Source organism: Cannabis sativa, chromosome 1, assembly GCF_029168945.1.
Source record: "Cannabis sativa cultivar Pink pepper isolate KNU-18-1 chromosome 1, ASM2916894v1, whole genome shotgun sequence".
Lineage (NCBI taxonomy): Eukaryota > Viridiplantae > Streptophyta > Magnoliopsida > Rosales > Cannabaceae > Cannabis > Cannabis sativa.
Window position 1 is genome coordinate 27,259,757 of NC_083601.1, and position 20,606 is coordinate 27,280,362.

Below are 20,606 nucleotides of genomic sequence, written 5' to 3' on the forward strand. Positions count from 1 at the left end.
TGTTGTGAAACATTAAAAATCAGAACAATGTTTCCACATAGGTAACTCTATCTACATATCTCTTTATGATTTAATATGAACAAATTCACCATTAGAAATTTGAAAAACAATAAAAAAAAAATACACCAGGATAAACATTTTACTATAGTATTGATGTAATATTTTTTATTATACTTGAGTTGGATTGTTTGGGAACTCCAGCTCAACTTTTTGAGATCTACCTTTTATAGATCATAAAATTGAAGTCAAGACATTAGTTTTATGCAAATTAAACTGAATTTCCAATTAAATTTTAATTTCGTAGTAGTTTTTCTACACCTTTTTATGAATTTGAAACAGCCCCTGTTTTGATTGATTATGGTCATCTTCTCAAGTGAAGTCGTCGGAATTAATGGTGGTTCTCTTTCTGGTTGAATTTTCATTTCGGTAGCGTTGTGTTACTGCGTAGTTGCGTGATGGTTGCGCGATAGTTGCCCAGGAAGCATGGATCCTGGGTTGAAGGTGTGTATACGTGGTATTTGTATAATTTTTTTTATTTAGGCTGTATATTTATTTATTTGGCCATCTAAAAATATTTTATTGTAATATTGTTATTTTTTTTTGTTTCAAACTTAAAAAAATTCATAATTTTTTGTGATATGTGATTCTAGTCATTATCACTCAGAAATAGAATACAGATATTTCGAGTCATCGCGTGCTCTACATGTGTAACTACGTGTATAAAATGGGATCATAATTGAAAGTAATAAATTACCTACCTAATCATTAAAGTAGCTCTTGGTATGTGATCACGTGAAGAATTAAATCACCACAAATTTTTGAAATGTTAGTATAATATTTTTTTTAAGTATATAATAAGTTAATTTTTTTTTTGAAATGTTGTAATGAGTTCCTTAAAATGTTACAAACTTTAAATAATGTATTAATTACTACCTTGGTAAACAAGATTCCATCATCTTCTTCCCTGCCAAAAAAAAAAAAATTGTTAAAAAATATTATTGGTACTTAATATTTTTTTCGGTATCATACCGCTATTAATGTAATTAAGTATCAGATCATCACATATAACTTAAGAAAATAGTTTTTAAAGAATATCTTTAATAAATCGTAAAATGCTACTTATAAAAAGTACTGGACACTACTAGTGCCGAATTACAATGCTCCCCAAAAGATAAAGATAATATGTTCCATGTTGAAAGTTGCAATAAAACTTGAATGAGTTATCGTCTAGACAAAAAGAAGTTTGTTATTTATCATTTTTCTTTTTTATTAAATATGAAGATATTTTGGTGGCGTTTTTAAGCCTTCTGATAATATTTGACAAGTGAAATATGAGGTTTTGAGTTTTTACTTTTTAGAAGATTTGAGAATATTATTAACAAGACACTTTTTGCTAAACTAGTTTGGAGTGGGCTTAACCACTTGAGGTTAGTTTAAGTGACCACAGTGAGTATAGGAGAGTGCAATATAATTATATATAAACGCTTTAAGAATAAAAAAATAGGTTTAGAGAGGATTGTAGGCACAACAGAGCAAACTTGTGCATACTTATGCATAGGATATCCACTTAATAAAACCCTCAATTTTTTTAAAAAAAATACTATTTTTTTTATTTTATTGCATGTTATTTATAGAAATCTATAATTTTGTCGAAAAAATATCATTGTATATACAAAAATTAAAAAATAATAAATTTTGTATTAGATCACACTTATTTCAGACCCAATCTTGTTTAAAGAGCATTGTACTCATGTATAAATGACGATGATTCTTGAAGCAGGAAGCCTCATAAAGGGAGTTGATATGTAGAAGTTAAGGTTATAATTTGATAAAATGTATGGGGTTACTATTGGGGGTATCAATCCAAGTTTTATATTGGAAGAATAAGCAAAAATTGTCTTAGATATAAGTGTTTTACCTTCTCTACTAGTATTGAAACTTTCAGAAAATTGTCTAAAAATAAGATCGTGAGAGCTTAGCGAACAATATTATACTAATGTGTGAGCTAAGGTGAGGTGGCGACCCGATAAGGTGGAAGTACGGGGCCCAACAAGTAGTATCAGAGCCAAAGATTGAGAACATTGAGATAGTAGGTTGCAATTGCGATGTGTGGGAAAAGCCCTCAATGTGATAACTTCGCAATTGAAGATTTACATTGTGCCTTGTATCGAAAGTCTACCTAATATTGAAATAGTCAGGTGATGTGTCTCGTTGATGATTACGGTGGTACAAGATGGAGATCGGTGTTAGGACCTATGTTGAAAGTCTTCCTGACAAAAGTGATGGTCAGGCGGCAAGTTCTGTTGGTGATAGCAGTGACATAAAGTAGTTTCGCTGGACGGGAGGTCACGAGTATGTGGTCCTTAGTTTGAGGGGAGGATTGTTGGAGTATCAACCCAAGTCCCACATTAGAAGAATAAGTAAAAGTTGTCTTGGATATAAATGTTCCACCTTCTCCATTAGTATAAGACCTTTTAGGAAGGTGCCCAAAAACGAAACCATGAGGGCTTAGGCCCAAAACGAACAATATCATACTAATGTGGGAGTCAAGGTGAGGTAGCGGTCCAACAAGGTGGAAGAACGAGACCCAACAGTTACATCTCAAATCAATTAGGAATGAGATGAGTAGCCTATTGGGACTAACTCTAATACACTCTTCTTACATTTGGGTTTGGAAAGTATGGGTATAACGAAAGGATAATTTCAAAAAACACAGAGTTTTTAAATTTTTCACAGTTTTTAGATTTGATTTACATAAAATAGGATCTTTTCGTGTATTTTTATATTGTATTCTTGTCATTTTGTTGTTGATTTTTCGTTACTTTATATATTATTTTTTATGTTGTTTTGATGTTGTTCTCTTGTTACTTTCATGTAGTTTTCTTACATTTTTATAGAATAATATAAAAATATATATAAAAAATTTTGAACTGACTTTTAAAAGATCACAAGGTCATACGTGACATTTGAAAGAATCCCACAAGGTCAAATCAAACAATTTGTGAGTGTACACGTCGGAAATTTTGTGAATTTTAAAACAGGTCAGAGACCCAAACACTGGAAAGTGGCACACATTGGTTGAAAGGTTTCAAATAGACGTTAAATGGGAGATAGCCAAAGCTTTTTGTTTGATTTTGATATATACTATGTTAAAATTGTAAGATGAATGAGATTGTATCTCAAAATCAGTTAGCTACAAAAAGAGTAGCCAATTGAGACTAACTCTAATAATTATGGAAGCCAAGTGGATATCTAGAAGACTAGAAGCAATTCCGGATCCCTTAATTATTCATTACTTATTTGCGAAATTTAAATAGATATTGAGTCCATAAAAATATAAATATAGCAGATCTGCTAGTTATAATAACTGGGATATTGATTGATATATTTTGTGAGACACTAATGAATAAAATTATGGATTACATTCTAAGATTATCCCAAGGAGATAGGCCACAAATATTTGTATGGAAGAACAAAACCAGGTTATTTATTATGTGGAAAAGAATATATATATTGAAACTAACATAGGTTCAATAATGGTACCAAAGGGATTTGGAAATTCATTTGGCACCTCTCTTAGGAGAACCCTGTTTGCAGAGAGGCTTAATTTAACAACAAACTTGGTTCTTATTGCAGGTGGAGTGTGTGTATTATGTGTAGTGGAGATTATACAAATTTTTTACTCAAGGGAATGATATATCATATGAATATTAAGGGATATAATGCCCCCCAATCACATAATCTGATATACATATATATTATAATGTGGTGTTAGAGTTACTAAAAAATGCCAAATAACAATAGTATATAGATATATAGATTTATAAGTATGATATACACTACACATGGTAGGCGTATATGTATATTTCAAAGCTTTGATTCATAATTTGGGTATGGCCTTATATTATATGGGTTTATCTATTTGTCTATCTAGATCGTAATCCAAAAGTATCAATCCCAATGAAGAAGGCATCACACTCGAAATGTCAAGCCACACCTAACATTCACAGTGCGCCTACTTTGTTGATTAAAGGATTGTCTTTTTAGTTGGAGATTCTTTTCAGTTTTCCAGACAGCAATTATTGGTAGGATTGCGTTGGGTTTAAAATGCATGTAGGAATACTAGTTGAAAGAATCTTTTTAAATTCTTTATTTTTGGTCTCAGGCTCTCAGCTTTGGAGAGTTAGAAAGAGTATTTGAACCAAATGGAAATTATCTTTCTCATACTAAAATTTTATTGTCTAATTTTTCTCAAATATCTCTCTCATACACATTTATTTCAATAGGGAAATTTGATTTTCTATACTTAGAAAATCAAAAATTTTTTTCCCTAAACCAAAAATTTAAAACCTAAAAAAACTATTCTTTTTTTTCAAAACCCCAAAAATACCCCCCTCACAATATTCTCTCTCTCTGCATCATCTCTCTCTCCCTCTATCTCACCCCAACCGCCCACCCTCACCCGAACCACCCTCACCCACCCACGTCAACCCCAACGCCGATCACCACCCTCACCCCCGTCGACCACGACCCCAACCCCTCCGACCCCAACCCCAACCCGAAAGAGCAACCCCAGTCCGACCCCAACCCCAGTCTCTGAAACTTTTTTTTTTTTTCCTGCGATTTGAGAGAGGGAAGAAGACAGAGGTCCGATGGTCGGACCTTGGGGGTCCGATGGGTCCGACCATCGGACCCATCGGACCCCAAGGTCCGACCGTCTTTTAAATTTTTTTTTTTTTTTTTCGCGATTTTGGAGAGAGAGGAAGAAAGAGGTCGATGGTCGGACCTTCGGGTCCGATGGGTCCGACCATCGGACCCATCGGACCCGAAGGTCCGACCGGCTTTTAATTTTTTTTTCCTGCGATTCGAGAGAGAGGGGAAGAGAGAGGTCCGATGGTCGGACCTTGGGGTCCGATGGGTCCGATTGGTCGGACCCCATCGGACCCCATGGTCCGACCATCGGACCTGGGGTGTGGGATTCTTGGGACCGGCTAGATAGAGAGAGAAAGAGAGATAGTTTTAGTTTGGGGGTATTTTTGGGGTTTTGAAAAAAAAAGGTATAGTTTTTTTAGGGTTTAAATTATTGGTTTAGAAATCAAATTTTTTGATTTTCTAAGTATAGAAAATCAAATTTCCCTTTCAATAATGGGTAAGTGTTGTTGAAAGAATGTAGTTTATTTTTAATAGATCTATGTAATTGTTATTTGTATTGATGTTATTTTGCTAATTTTTTTCTTTGAAATGACGAGATTTGATTTTCTCGCCAAACTAGATTTTTTAACAAATTATTGATGTTTTTTCGATTATATATTAATATTTTCTCGATAATTTAAGTAAGAAGGCAAGGAATGACAATTTTCGACACTTTTTTATAGTATATCAATACTATTTCGATGATTATTGTACTAAAGTTAAGTATGACGATTTTCGATAATTTTTTGATGGTATATTGATATAATTTTATTTCAAGATAAAATATAGCAAACAATAGCAAAATTAATCACACAAGACGAAATCATTGATAAACTATCGATAATTAATTAAAATACAAAGCAAAAAAATATATATCAGTCCGTCATCGATAAACCATTAATAATCAATTAAAATACCATGCAAAAAAAAGAAATTAACCTGCCATAGTTTATCGATAGTATATCGATGTTTTATCATTTTCGGTTTTGAGATAATTTTTTAGAGTAATTTTTTTATAGTTGTTTACGTAGAAGTTATTTTAGATATTTTTACAAAATTTTAAGAAGTTCAAAAAAATTCAATACGCCGAAAAATAAGGTTCAAACAATCTATTTCACCCGCGTATAAAATAAAAGTCTCTCGCATGCCGCAAACTTTTTGAACCGTGTTAAATATTTTCGAATCTCTTAAAATTTTATAAGATATTTTAAATAACTACGTAAACGACCATAAAAAAAAATTAAACTAAATTCTCAAACCCCTTTAGGTACATTTTAGAAGTATCCACAATATATTCTCACCTAAACATTTTTCACATTAGACTAACAATATCTCATCTATTTCAAAAATACCACTTCTTAATTAATTTGGTTACTTTTACTTTGACTTTACAGACCTATATTGGTACAAACAAGTATCCCATTCCCATGTCTCTATTATTACGGACGTATAACGCAATTTACACGTTGATTAAGAGATATGCCTAATTACTACTAGTTCATATGATCACATATCAAACCTAATTAAATTAATTATTAAATATTAATATTGAATTTGTTTTATCATTACATGTCTTTATGGTATTTTTCACGTGTCATTAAAATATCATATTTCACTCGATAAGATTTCTTTCTGTTTCAACTGCTTCAGCGTTTAATTATTATAATTTATGAATGATGACAAGTCAAATAAAATAAATAAATAAACAAGTACATAAGATGAGGCCAGTGCTTACGTAATGAAGGAAACAAATTTTTTGTTTTGTATTTTTTGCTCAAAATTGGAAACTGCAATGATTTATTGTTTTGTATATATATTATTATATATTATATCACACATCCACAAATCGATATCACAATAATGTGTGCGTTCATCAAGGCATGGACAATTTGGATGGATGGATCATTGACCCAAAAAAGGATATAGGTTCCACATCCACCCAGTCATAACATTTTCACATTCAGAAATGCCTCACTCAAAGCTAACATTGCCCATGGAGAGCTTTGGACTTGGCAATTGGTCTGCAACTAGAATATAAAATAGCCCCATCACACCAGTATGTGATTGGCTGCTACTATAACTGGACTCATGTGTAAGAGTCTCACCATCAACAATCTTCACAGACCCTGGTTTAGGATAACAAGTGGACATGCCCACAATGTAACCCGTCTCATTCCCTACCTCCTTTCCAGTTCCATAAATTGGAATTGAAGAGCATATAACCCTTCCATCCTGAAAATCAAAGATTACAATAAATACCCCATCAAACTATGGAATGAAGTTTTATTTTATGACAAATAGTTATCTTGTTGTTGAGCAAAGCAAAATCTCACCTCTCCATATAATGTTGAACCAACTCCACCAGTATGCTGATGAGCAACACCGTAAACTACATATCCGCTGGTCGGAGCTCTAATCCCTTTTCTTCTGGTGTCAATGCAACTCTGTTTTGTCCCTCTAATGCCCTTGCATGATTTTGCAACATTATGCTCAACCTGCCACACAAGGTCAGAGAGAGAGTTCAATATAGTTTGAGCACTTAATAGTCAATTCCAAGAGAACAAGATAAATAATAAATTATGGGGTCAAGTGGAAAACAAGGGGAAATGAATTTTATCTTTGAGGATTTTTCAAGGAGTTTAGTAAGCTTCTGATACATAGCATCAGTAAGCCATATGTTTTTCCAAATATTCACCAAAATAAGGGTATCAAAGATTCAATATGCCAACTATAATTTATGTAAGACATTAGTATGTTTCAGTATAACATCTCTCAAAGCTTCACTAAATTAAGTAAAATTAACCCCACCAGTCAACAGCTTCCACAACTTTTGTCCAATCCTATCAGATTCCAATCCACTAGTCTATGTTTATTTCAGTAATCCCAAGTGTATAATTCAATAGTGACAATAAAAGACTAGCAGCCAATTAAATTACAATGTTAGAAAGGGAATAAGAGTCACTTACTAGGCAATTATGTTGAGAGTTCAAACCACTCCAAGTATCAGTGATATCAAAAATATAAATCTTAACAGGCAAGATAGAATCAGTCCAATCAACCCACTTCACAGTATATCTAAGGTAGAGGCTTCTCTTAACACCTTGAAAGCCCTTTCTCACTCTGCAATGTGTTTGATCATAGCAACAATGTAGTCCTCCAATGTAATCTGGTTTCAGTGGTTTGCCATATCTGTCCTTGGTAACATTATACAGATCACACCTACACTCAGTGCATCCCAACCCATCTTCCGCGCCTCGAGTATCGATCGCGTGCACATTGAGCAACCATTTCTCCTCAAACCCATCAGGAATTTCAGCAGGGTTACCAACTTCAATTCCATAAGGATCAGGAATAAATGTTGGTGTTTTCCTTGTTTCTGAGCCAAGCCCAAAATACTGCCCAAGTTGATTTTCTTGGCACACTCCCTGGTTCCTTGCGCCCTTAAAGTTGGATTGATTTCGTTGATTTACCCCATCTTGCTCTACAATTTCTACACCTTTGCGCTGATAATATCTGAAAACCACCCAATGGTGCAGATAAGTTTCATGAAGAGGTATTGGGTTGCCTGCCTCATCAACTACTTCAGCATTAAAGCTCTTAATAGCAATATGACCTCTTGGAAAGTCCATATCGAAGTAGACTTTGTCCGCCACTGATCCCGGTTCCAGCTCAAACTTTGGGGATTGATAAACCATAGATTTCATCTTATGTATTCGTAGAGAATTTGAACATGGTGTGCTCAATGTCAATACTAGTATCCCTATGAGAATTGCTGTTAGGCATAGGGAACTGCCTCCATAAAGGTGTCCCATTTCTGTTCTGCCAATAATGAAACCAAAAAAACTTCTCAGTGGGTAACCGAATCAAAAAACAAACGAAGACCCGTCAAGGAAAATTTAAAATTTATGAGAAAAAATAATAGGAATTTTTTAGACCAAAAAAAAAAAATAATAATCTTAATTTGATGATTTAATCCCAACAAACATGATAAAATGAAAACGCTTTTGTTTTCGTCGCAAATTCAAAATCCAAACAAGATCTTACAATATGAATATCAAACTTTAACTTTGTCAGACCAAACAATTTTGCACTATACTTTGTTGTTTTTTGTTTTTTGTGAGTGGTCTCGTTGAACTGAGCTTTAAAAGTGAAAAGTTTGAAGAACTTAGCTACACACTAGATGACACAAATCCCAGATAAAAAAAGGAAGAGCAGAAATGGAAGCTAATCAACAAACAATAATTTAATAGAAAATGAGTTATGGTTTAAAAGAAAATTACTTTTAGAGAAGAAGAGGAGGAACATACCAAAGGTAAAGTGGTAAACTGGGCCAAATGTTTTGAAGCGGTGGAATGGAATGGAAGTAGTTTTATGTTATATATAAGGTGTGAGAGTGTGAGAGTGTGAGAGAGGCGTAACGTAAGAGATCAGGAGACTTGTGCTGTTTTTGTCTGGTTATATATAAAAGCGAGATCAGATCAGTCATCAGTGTGAATAGAAAAAATTATTGTGTGTTCCAAATCAATATTGCTATGAAATATCGGATTCGGATTTGTCACAACACACAATAATTAAATATTTTTATTTATTCTTTATCTTATAAAACCAAATATTTTATTTAGTTTATTCTTTTTTATTTAGTTTATTTAGTTAGTAAGAAGATAGAAAGCCATTGGACAGGACAGTTCTAGTGGAAATATGTGAATACGTGTACATTCTTAAAAAATCAATTGACTAACATTTGTGGTGGATTAGATTTTTACCTAATATAATGAGTTGTAAACAAAACAATAAAAATAGAAGATTTCAAAAGAAAAAAAGATATAAAAATAGAACTAGATGTGTACACCTTTGTTTTTTCTTTTGAATTATTATTAACTAGATATCTAACCATGTGTATTAATTGCTCACGATGGACCATATAGATTATTGTGGTGCGGTTTAAAGTCTATTGGTGTGAATGTACTAGTATTTATTTATTTTAACAAATTCCCTCCAAAAATTAAAAGCTTAAATTAATAGTATGGCAAGTTATTAAATTTAAATTATCATCATATATATTATTTTTAATAATAAGATGAGAATGAGAATGAGATGACATCAGTGCTTACGTAGTGAAGGAGTGAGATTTTTTTTCTTCACCCAGAAATTGGAAAGGGAAATTTGATTTTTTATGCTTACATTTGGTTAAAATTTTTTTTCTAAACAAATAATAACTAATATTTGTAAAATATGACAATTTTTATGATATCCCTAAAATACCCCTATTTACATCACCCCATTTACACCATCGGACTACCCATCGGGCTACCCATCGGACCATCCATCGGGCCACCCCATCGGGCCACCCCATCGGGCCACCATCGGACCACCCATCGGGCCACCTATCGGACCCATCGGACTACCATCGGACCAAATGTGCTACCAATTTTTTTTTTATGTTTTTGTGCATACAAAAGTAGCATCAGGTGACCATCGGACCACCATCGGACTACCATCGGACCCCATCGGACTACCAATTTTTTTTTATTTATTTTTTTTATGTTTTTGCACTAAAAAAAGTATGAAAAATTTGAGAGGGGTATTTTTGGATTTTAGATAAAGTGGTCATATATTTTCAATGATGATATGTATTAGTTTAGAAATAAAATATTAGGTATATGTAAGTATAGAAAATCAAATTTCCCATTGGAAATTGCAATTTTGTATTATATCATACCATGTATATGACATATTTATTAGAATACTAGGTGAGTATGCCACGTGCATTAAGCATTTGTAATTTTTTGTGTTTTATTTTATTTATATTTTTGTTTGCTTAATTTTTATTTTATAAATAATTTTAATAAAAAATTTTAATATAAATTTTATATTTTAATTGTAATACAAATTATAAATACATATTTTTATATTAAAGATACGAGAGTAAGAACAAATTTTTAAAGTGAGCAATAGCATTATACATTTTTGAACATTATTTTTCTTTTTTAAAAATATTTTTTTATTTTTAAAATTTTGTAGTATGTCTTTAATAACTATAATATACACAATTATAGAAAAAATGATAGTTAAAAAATTCTTCTGAATGTTAAAGCAGTAAATGGTGTATTGGTGTACCCATTTTTAAGGGTTTAACAAGAATTATATGTATTCTGTTTGTCCTCTGTTTCTGCATATACAATACGCAGCCTTGTTATTACTGTTGAGTTAGTTGAGGCAGTTATATTAGTTTAGGTTGTTAGTTGTCCCTTAGTTTGGGTAGTTAGATTAGTTGTGGTTGTCCTATTATTTCGGTGGGACTTCTTTGACCGACCTTTAGCTGTGTATATATACACTTTACTTCTCTGTAATGTATTTATTCAATTCAATCAAATAAACTTTTTTCATGTTACATTGTCTCTTCCGCAATATGGTATCAGAGCAAGGAAGAAATGCTTCCTTTCGATTCTGATTTCTCTCTGCTTCCTCTCGCCGTGTTCGATCTCTTCTTCTCCGGCAAAGATCACTGTCTGCATTGATGAATTCCTTTCTTACGTGAATTCTTCATCGACATTCTTCCCTCTTCTTCTTTTCTGTTCTTCTCTTATTCTCCTATCATGTCGAATAATGACCAAGAAACGAGAACCGACGATGGAACCTCAATCCAGTCCAACAATGGCGAAAATCAAAGTCAATTGGCTGATGTAGGAGGCAACACTCAACTGACCAGATCAAGAAGTCAAATTGAAGACCCCTCAGATCCATATTTTCTGCATCATGGTGATAATCCTGGAAATATATTGGTATCTCAGCTGCTGACTGGTCAAGACAACTATGTTGCTTGGAGTCGTGCGATAGAGTTAGCCATTTCAATCAAGAACAAGCTTGGCTTCTTGAACGGTTCTATCTCTAAACCCCCTATTTCTAATCATGTTATTTACAATGCTTGGATTCGAAATAACAACATTGTGATTTCTTGGATCATTAACTCGGTTTCTAAGGAAATTTCGTCTAGTATTTTGTATGATGAATCAGTCTCCGCTATTTGGAACGATCTCAAAGTGAGATTCCAACAAAGAAATGGTGCTCACATCTATAACCTCAGAAAAAACTTGATGAACTTGAAACAAGAAAGTCAAACCGTGAGCATGTACTTCACTAAACTGAAAACTGTTTGGGAACAATTAACCAATTTCAGGCCTAGCTGCACTTGTAATGGATGCTCATGTGGTGGAGTCAAGAAGTTGCAAGACCATTATAACATGGAGTACATCATGTCGTTTCTCATGGGGCTATCTGATTTTTACGCCCTAGTCAGAGGTAATATCCTTGTCATGGACCCTTTACCTGAAATTAATAGAGTTTTTCACTTGGTTTCTCAGGAAGAAAATCTAAGGGGAGGACAAAATGTGTCTTCGGATCAAAATGGAAATATGGCATTTGCTTTTCAAGGAGAAAAGAATGCGGGAAAACCAGATGGTTCGAAGACACAAGCACCAAAACGTGGCAGGCCCTTTTGCACACACTTCAACATGCATGGTCATACAATAGAAAAGTGCTACAAAATACACGGTTATCCACCAAGATACAACAAAACTGGTAAGTCGAAAGATGCAGCAGCAAATCAATTCCACACTACAAATGAGACCGGTTCCAGTACCAATGAAAATAATGTTGTGTTGCCCCAATTAACTCCAAGTCAATATCAGCAATTGCTGAGTCTTCTTGCTGCCCAGAATTGCAGTCAGCAGCCCACTGATCCAGGACCGTCGACAGGTAAGTCAGGTATGATCTTGACAAATTACTCTCTTTTACCTGAAGCTAATTCGTGGATCATTGACTCTGGTGGAAATAGACATATATGCGCTGATATAAAATCTTTCCAAAGTCTTCATCCTATTCAACCAACCAAACTGTTTTTACCTAATAATGAACATCTGATTGTGAATAAGAGTGGTAATGTTTGTCTTGGCAAACATATGACTCTTCGTGATGTGTTGTATGTCCCTTCTTTTAAATTTAACATTATTTCTGTCAGCAGTTTAACCCAAGATGATAACCATTCTATTAAGTTCTATGCTGATAAATTTTACATACATGTTTCACAAACCAAGAAGATGATTGGCAAAGGTGATTCGGATAATGGTCTCTATGTTTTGGATATCAATAACGTTTCCATCAATGCCTTCACCTCTGCTGAAGTTTGGCACAAACGATTAGGACATTTATCAGATAAACACTTAGATTTACTTCAAGATACTTTGCATTGTAATACAAAGAATTTGCATAATAATGAGCCTTGTTACATCTGTCCTTTAGCTAAACAAAGAAGGCTCCCCTTTCCTAATAATGCAAACTTTACTTCTCATTGTTTTGATCTTATACACTGTGATATTTGGGGCCCTTATCATGTTGCTTCTCACACTAACCACAGATATTTTTTGACTTTACTTGATGACCACTCAAGATTCACTTGGGTTTATCTTCTCAAACACAAATCTGATGTGCTTTCGATAATACCAGAGTTTATTTCTTATTTGCAAACTCAATACAATTGCATTTTTAAGCGATTCAGGTCTGATAATGCCCCTGAACTTACTTTCAAAGACTTGTTTGCTAAACATGGGATATTGCATGATTTTACATGCACTGAAACCCCCGAACAAAACGTTGTGGCTAAGCGAAAGCATCAGCACCTCCTTAATGTTGCTAGATCTTTATTTTTCCAGTCCAAAGTCCCTATCAAATATTGGACTGAGTGCTTATTAACAGCAGTCTTCTTGATTAATCGAACGCCTACACCAAACTTACAAAAGCGAACGCCTTATGAGATATTATTTGGTAAGAAATCCGATTATAATGATCTCAAATGTTTTGGATGTTTGGCCTTTGCTTCTACTATCACTTCACACCGAACCAAATTCGAACCAAGAGCAAGAACATGTGTTTTTCTTGGCTATCCTCGAGGTATCAAAGGGTATAAATTGTATGACCTAAACACTCATTAAATATTTATTTCAAGAAATGTGATTTTTCACGAAAATGTATATCCATTTAAAAAACTTAATACTGCTCCTCATACAATTGATCCTTTCTCACCCCTTGTTCTTCCTACTTCACATGTTACTCGCACACACATCACGGATTATCACACACCAGAAACCAGCACTATTTCTCCTAACTCGTTTTTGCAGGATGAAGTTGATCCTGCTCAGGAACAATCTGCTACAGAACAGCCTGCAACTTCAAACCAGCAGGACTATATTGCAGATCCTGCTCCAATTCAACAACAACTGAATTCACCATCTCAACCTCCTACTTTACCAAGAAGATCTACAAGAGTTTCCAAACCACCTAGCTATCTACAAGATTTTGAATGCTATAATTTGTTACAGGATAGATCCAATACTGCTTATCCAATTTCAAAATTTATTTCATACTCTAAACTTTCAAAAACTTATAAGGCATTTATTCTTGCAGTTACAGTCGAATTTGAACCTCAAAGCTACAAGTAAGCAATCCAATTCAAACGATGGTTACAAGCAATGGATGCTGAACTCTTAGCACTAATTACCAACAATACTTGGACAGTAGTACCACTTCCTCCTGGTAAACGAGCAATCGGGTGCCGATGGGTCTATAAAATAAAATACAACAGTGATGGTAGTGTGGAGCGTCTCAAAGCTCGATTAGTCGCTCAAGGTTACACACAACAAGAAGGATTAGACTTCTTCGACACCTTCTCCCCCGTAGCCAAAATGGTTACCTTCAAGATGCTCTTGGCCATTGTCACCATCAAACAATGGCACACATTACAACTCGACATCAACAACGCGTTTCTAAATGGTGATTTAGAAGAGGAAGTTTATATGCAAATTCCACCCGGACTCACACTTCCATCTTCTGTCACAGGGAACAACCTTGTCTGCAAGCTACACAAATTGATTTATGGTCTTCGCCAATCCTCGCGGCAATGGTATAAAAAGCTCACTGATGCCCTCTTACAAGAAGGTTTCACTCAATCCCAAGCTGACTACACGCTCTTCACAAAGGGATCACATAACACCTTTATTGCTCTCTTAGTCTATGTAGACGATATTATCATAGCCGGACCCAACATTGACATTCTTCATGCTTTACAAGATTCTCTACAAGCCAGATTTAGACTAAAAACTTTGGGTCCCCTCAAATATTTTCTTGGCTTTGAGATTGCCTGAGCCAAGGCTGGTCTATTTTTTTCCCAAAGGAAATACACCTTACAACTCCTTCATGACACCGGTTATACTAGTAGCAAGCCTGCCAAGGCTCCTATGGATCCAAGACAAAGATTGGATGATACCGAAGGAGACATCTTAGACAATCCTTCCAATTACAGACAACTCATTGGTTGCTTACTCTACTTAACTCTTGTTGCGATATTTTGCACACGCAAGTGTACGTATCATTATAAGTAGTAAACTCACCAGGAGTGAGGTCGATCCCACAGGGAGTGTAGTTAAGTACGTTAAAATTAAACTTTTACTTCTATTTGGTTGAATGAAAATTAAGAATAGGTTAAAACTAGAAAAATAATAAAAACAGTGATAGGAGAAATAATTTAAGGAAATAAACAGTTAATAAAAATTAGGGCTTCGATTTCAATTGTATCTATTGATTATGTCCTAATATGATTATTTTCCTAATGTTAATTTCTATGCAATAACAGGTTTACTAAGGTAATTTATAGTCTTCTCAGATATATAAATCTCAATTACATGCAAACTTTCTACTCTCGTGATAAATTTAACATGCAACAGGCATTAAACACAGAAACCCTATAAGCTATCTAAACCATATACGTACTCTCGTCCTATATCGAAATTCAGTTCTATTCTACTATAGCATAATTGACACTCACTTTTCAGATCTCGCATCAAAATCATAAACAGTTAATTGGTGATCAGACAATTAAAAGTAATTAAGCACAAATAAAATAGAATACATAGAAATTAGGGGGAAAATTAATCATATTAAAATCATAAACAATGTTAAACAATCTCCATCTAACCCTAATTAAATGTTTAGCTACTCATGTTTATGAGAGCACAATCACACATATTAACTTTTAGAAAAGAGATGAAAATAGAGAAGAGAAGAATGCTGAAAACCCTCTGAAGAATGCCTCCAATATTGCAGTTGATCTCTCCACTTTGCATCTGTATTCTCTCTGTTTTTCTCTCTAAAATTGCTTGATGAAATCAACTCCCTTCTTCCCTTTATATAGGCATTGAAGGCCTAAAAAGATGGAAAAAACGCACATGTTTAAATTCCAATTCGAATTTAAATTTTTGGGAAACCTCACACGAGATATTTTTTCTGCTGCGTCGACTGATAGTATTTTGGCCATAACTCTCTCAATATTAATCGGAATTAGACGATTCAAGATGTTCTGGAAAGATAAAGAGAGATCTAGAACTTTTATGTTTTGACTTTTTCCAAAATCTAATCAGAAGATAGTCGAATTCAGGCTTGAAGTTTCAGCTTTATTTCCTTGCACAATTTTCTCTATTTTAAATATCATGATATTTTTATCTTTTTTCCCATCTTTTTCTCTTATACTTTTTAATCTTCTTCTATTTTAAATCTGAAAAAATAAAAGATAACAAGCGTAAAAATGCTCCAAACACGATTAAAACTCAATTAAAAATATACTAAAATTAATACTAAAAATAACCTAACAAATTCGCCCAAACTAAGCTTTTACTCGTCCTCGAGTAAAACACTAAATAAACATTAAACAAGTCAATCTCCAAAACATGAGTAATTTTCAAGTAGCTTCAATAACATGATTATGAAAAAATTTCACTTATACATACAATCCAGAATTTCAGTTTAATTACATCCTTGACAGATTTCAATTTATTTTCATTTAGCTCATGAAACCATAGAATGCAATTAACTAACAATGAAATCACTTTATGCATGCCAATTACAATCATCAATCCACTAACCCAAAATTCTATACGCTTGCAATACTTACCACTCTCCACTAATATAGATTAATGTACAACTAAGAATCAGAAGGTCTTTCTAGGCTTGTAATGTTAGGCTTAGGTAAGGGTAGATGAGATGGTCATTTAGGCTTGTCTATACCATTAGCTTCTCCAATCATGTCACCCAAAATATATTTCACACAATCCCAATACCTTTTTTTTTTTTAATTGTATGAGAGATATATTTTTTCAACAAGGTTGCAACAACTTTATATTTATCTTTATTTTTTTTTTTTTATTTGACATTGGTTGTCAGATTTTTCTTTCTTTTCTCTTCTTTTTTTTTTTTCAAGATGTTGCCAATCAATTTTTTTTTATATTCTTTCAATTTTCACATCTTTTCCACACACATACAACAAACTTTCCATCCAAATTCCCCCAAACTAAAGATATACTTATGGTATAATTAGGGTTAAATATCTTGGATATTCATGAGTTTATCTTTTTAGGCTCAATATGTGTAGAACAAAGAATAGGTTAAGGCTCAAAAAAATGGTAACTAGGATAAAATTACAGGGATGGCTTGAAAGGCACAATCGATCCAAAAATTGCCTAAATCACTTTCCTAGTCGTGCATAATTTATTATTTTGCCTCAAATAGCAAGCAAGCAAGTTCTAGAATTTTCCAAATAATTTTCCACAAGTCAAATTTAGCATACATAAATCAATTCAATTACTAGAAAATTACCTAATATGATTCTATGTTCTTCTAAGTATAAAATTAAAATTAGTCAAGAATGTGATATCACCAAGCACACGGATTTTTCGAAAAATAAATGAACTTTTCAAATCATGCTATCTACCTACTTTCAAATTGACTCATATTAAGAAAATTGACTCAAAACAATAAAAACTTAAAACTAAAAATTAAAAATTAAAAGACATAAAACTTAAAAAAAAAAAACTCAAAATAAAAATTAAGTCACTCCTCCCCGAAACTAAAGCGACACATTGTCCCCAATGTGACATTAAGAAAAAGGAAAGGAAACTTACCTGGGTGCCACATCAATAAGCGGTTGACGCCCATAATAAGCGTCATGCAAGACAACTTGAAAATTGTTGTTGTACTTGCCTTCAAGCTTGGCAAGCGATGAGTTTGAATCAAAGTCGGTACCAACAACATAAGACTTTGGATGATGAGCTTGGGGAGAATCCTTTTTTATAATATGGTGTTGATGACATATATGGATCCATTGGTTGTTTATTAGTCAATATCATTGATGAAGTTGAATCAATGATGCCATGTTCTTCCTTATCCTCCAATGTCACGATATCTACTCTTTCATCTAACAAACCTTCTTCTTGTTGCTCACTCTCCACGTGGCTATTCATACCCTCACTTGTGATTTCATATTCAATGAGTTCCTCTTCACAAGGATCTTGATCTTCAATTGTAGGCTCATTATCTTCCTTGTATTCAACTAATGACCCTTCTTCATTGTAGCAATAACTCTCATAACTTTCATTATTGGAGTTATTATATTCTGAATCATGAGCCACTAAATTATCACATAAGGATCTCACCATGTCTGTTAAGCGATTAATCTCTCCTGGAAGTGATTGCATGTAAAGACCGCTTAGTTTAATTTGGAAATTAGCAGTTAATCACGTTTAATTATGAAATTATTTATAGCTATTTAAATAATTATTTATACTGTTATTATTGAATTCAGAGGTGCATTTTTATGTCATTTAGTAGTTATCATAATTTTACATTTTCGGTGCCCGGTATCATGGAACTCGGTGTTTGGCTCAGTAAAATCACAACTTAGTATGTTAGTAGTTTGTGACAGTTTATTAGACATTGGGAATGTCAGGAATGGCCGGAAATTTAGAATTTCCCAAAAATACACCTTTAGTGTTATTTATGTTATTTTAGTGTGGAAGGGCAAAATGATCTTTTTGCCCCAATGATATTTTGTCCTTTAGTGGGCTTTATTTAATTGAATTATATGTTTTATTTAATTATTTGTTGGCTGAAAAGAATATTTAGATTCCCTTATTTTTATTTCATTTTACTTTACAAAGCTTCAAAATTTCAAAGTTAGAAAAAATAGAAAAAAATTTGGAAAACTCTCTCTCTCTCTTTTCCTCTCTCTTTTTCGGCCTCTTGGTGCAGCAAAGGACTTGGATTTTTTCTTGTGATTTCATCTCTCTTTGAGGTTCAATTCAAGCTAGGTTAGCTTCTAAGCTTTTCTTCTTTAAGTTTGATGAATTTTGATGAAAATGGAGTATTGCATGCATGATTAATTGAAGTTGTTGCTGCTGTATTTTGTTGTTATTTTCAGAGTTTTAAGCATGTTAAATTGAGGATATTTGAGCTGTTAGTAATGCATGATAGTTAGGTTGATTGAGTTATGGTTTTTCTATGCTAAAGCTTGAGTTTTCAAAGTGGATTTGTGAGTTCTGTTGCTGTGATGTTGTTGATGTTTGTAGTAGTTTTCAGAGGCTATTTTATGCATGTTTAAGTAGGTTTGGACTGGTTTGATTGCATGTTGGTAGTGTTTAACCAAGTTTGAGTTTTGAACTCAAAGCTTGGAGCTTTAATGGCACTTTTTGATTCCGTGAATTCTGGGTAGTTTTATTGCTTTAGAAATGTTATTTAGGTCCTATAGAACAGGTCTGGAAGGTTTGAGGTTGTTTGGGTGTGAATTGGTTGAGTTATGAATTTTTGAATTTCTGCCTGCGAGGAACCGGAATTCCGGTTGTGCATCCGGAATTTCGGATGGGGTTCTGAAAATTCCCAGAACCGGAATTCCGGTTGGGCGACCGGTCTACCGGTTGGGGAAAATTCAGGAACCCTAGTTTTCCTCGATTTTATGTTATTTGGGGTATTGCCATGCTTTTTATCGATAGGGAAACTTTTAGTTCCTAGTTTAAGTCCCCGGGAAGTGATTTAGCGTATCACTTATAGTGTTGTGATTTTTATGGTTTAGGAGCCTGTAATCCGCCGCGCAGATAGTTCCAGTCGGAGTTGGCCAAGGCACACCTGAATTCGGAATCCAGGTAAGATTAGTATAACAGTATGCATATGTAGATTACATGTTTAACGTGCATGTAGGAAGCCTGTTAGATTACATTAGATATGTATGTTGGCTTCGAACCATCCAACTGTGTCACGTCGGTACAGGCTGGAATATGACCAGCAGTTGGAGTATGACCGGTTCGACCGATTAGGCTGACACTGTATCACGTCGGTACAGGCTGGAGTATGACCAGCAGCCGGAGTATGACCGGTTCGACCGATTAGACTGATACTTAGGTTGGTGGTTCCGTACTATTTGATGTATCACGTCGGTACAGGCTAGAGTATGACCAGTAGCCGGAGTATGACCGGTTCGACCGATTAGGCTGATACTGTAACACGTCGGTACAGGCTGGAGTATGACCAGCAGCCGGAGTATGACCGGTTCGACCGATTAGGCTGTTACTTGTCAATAGTACCGTCCCTATGAACGTTTAGAACTCAGTACCGTGTTGGACACGGCAGTTAGGGGGACTCAGTATCGTGTTGGACACGGCAGTTAGGGTTATGGTCAGGGGTATGGGCGTCTGATCATGACCGGGATTTATGTATGAGTATTATTATGCTTTTCTTACTGAGTCTGTCAACTCACAGTGCTATGTTTATGTGTAGCTAAAGGCAAGGCTAGGGCTGATGGACCGTGAACGAGCCTATGAAGATTGTACATGTCGGGGCAGTTAGGCCTGAAGCGTACGATCATCGGGACAGCGAGGCTATTTTTGTAACTAGTCGCTAGGCGACAAATATTTTGTATAAACAGTAAACTTTTGTAAATGGTATTGTAATCGGGATCCCGAGTCTTTTGTATAAATATTTTACAAGTTTAATTAAAAAGCAAAAATTTTAATTAATCACGTTTTCCATAAACCTCGTTGATT

At 34.1% G+C, this 20,606-nt stretch overlaps 1 protein-coding gene across 4 annotated transcripts; it reads right to left on the reverse strand.

Moving 5' to 3' along the window:
* Positions 1-6,431: 6,431 nt before the first annotated feature.
* Positions 6,432-9,274, reverse strand: LOC115705701 (uncharacterized). Of its 4 annotated transcripts, none has more exons than XM_030633106.2 (4): positions 9,000-9,274; positions 7,659-8,511; positions 7,026-7,187; positions 6,432-6,924 (listed from the first exon to the last, which is right to left on the reverse strand). In XM_030633106.2, exons 2-4 carry the CDS (start codon positions 8,502-8,504, stop codon positions 6,664-6,666), a joined length of 1,269 nt encoding a protein of 422 aa, XP_030488966.2. In that variant the 5' UTR covers positions 8,505-8,511; positions 9,000-9,274; the 3' UTR covers positions 6,432-6,663. The 4 variants fall into 4 exon arrangements, with proteins under 4 accessions (XP_030488966.2, XP_030488968.2, XP_030488965.2 ...); XM_030633108.2 differs by having other exon boundaries at positions 7,659-8,506; positions 9,000-9,136; XM_030633105.2 differs by having other exon boundaries at positions 7,659-8,506; positions 8,973-9,116.
* Positions 9,275-20,606: the final 11,332 nt, after the last annotated feature.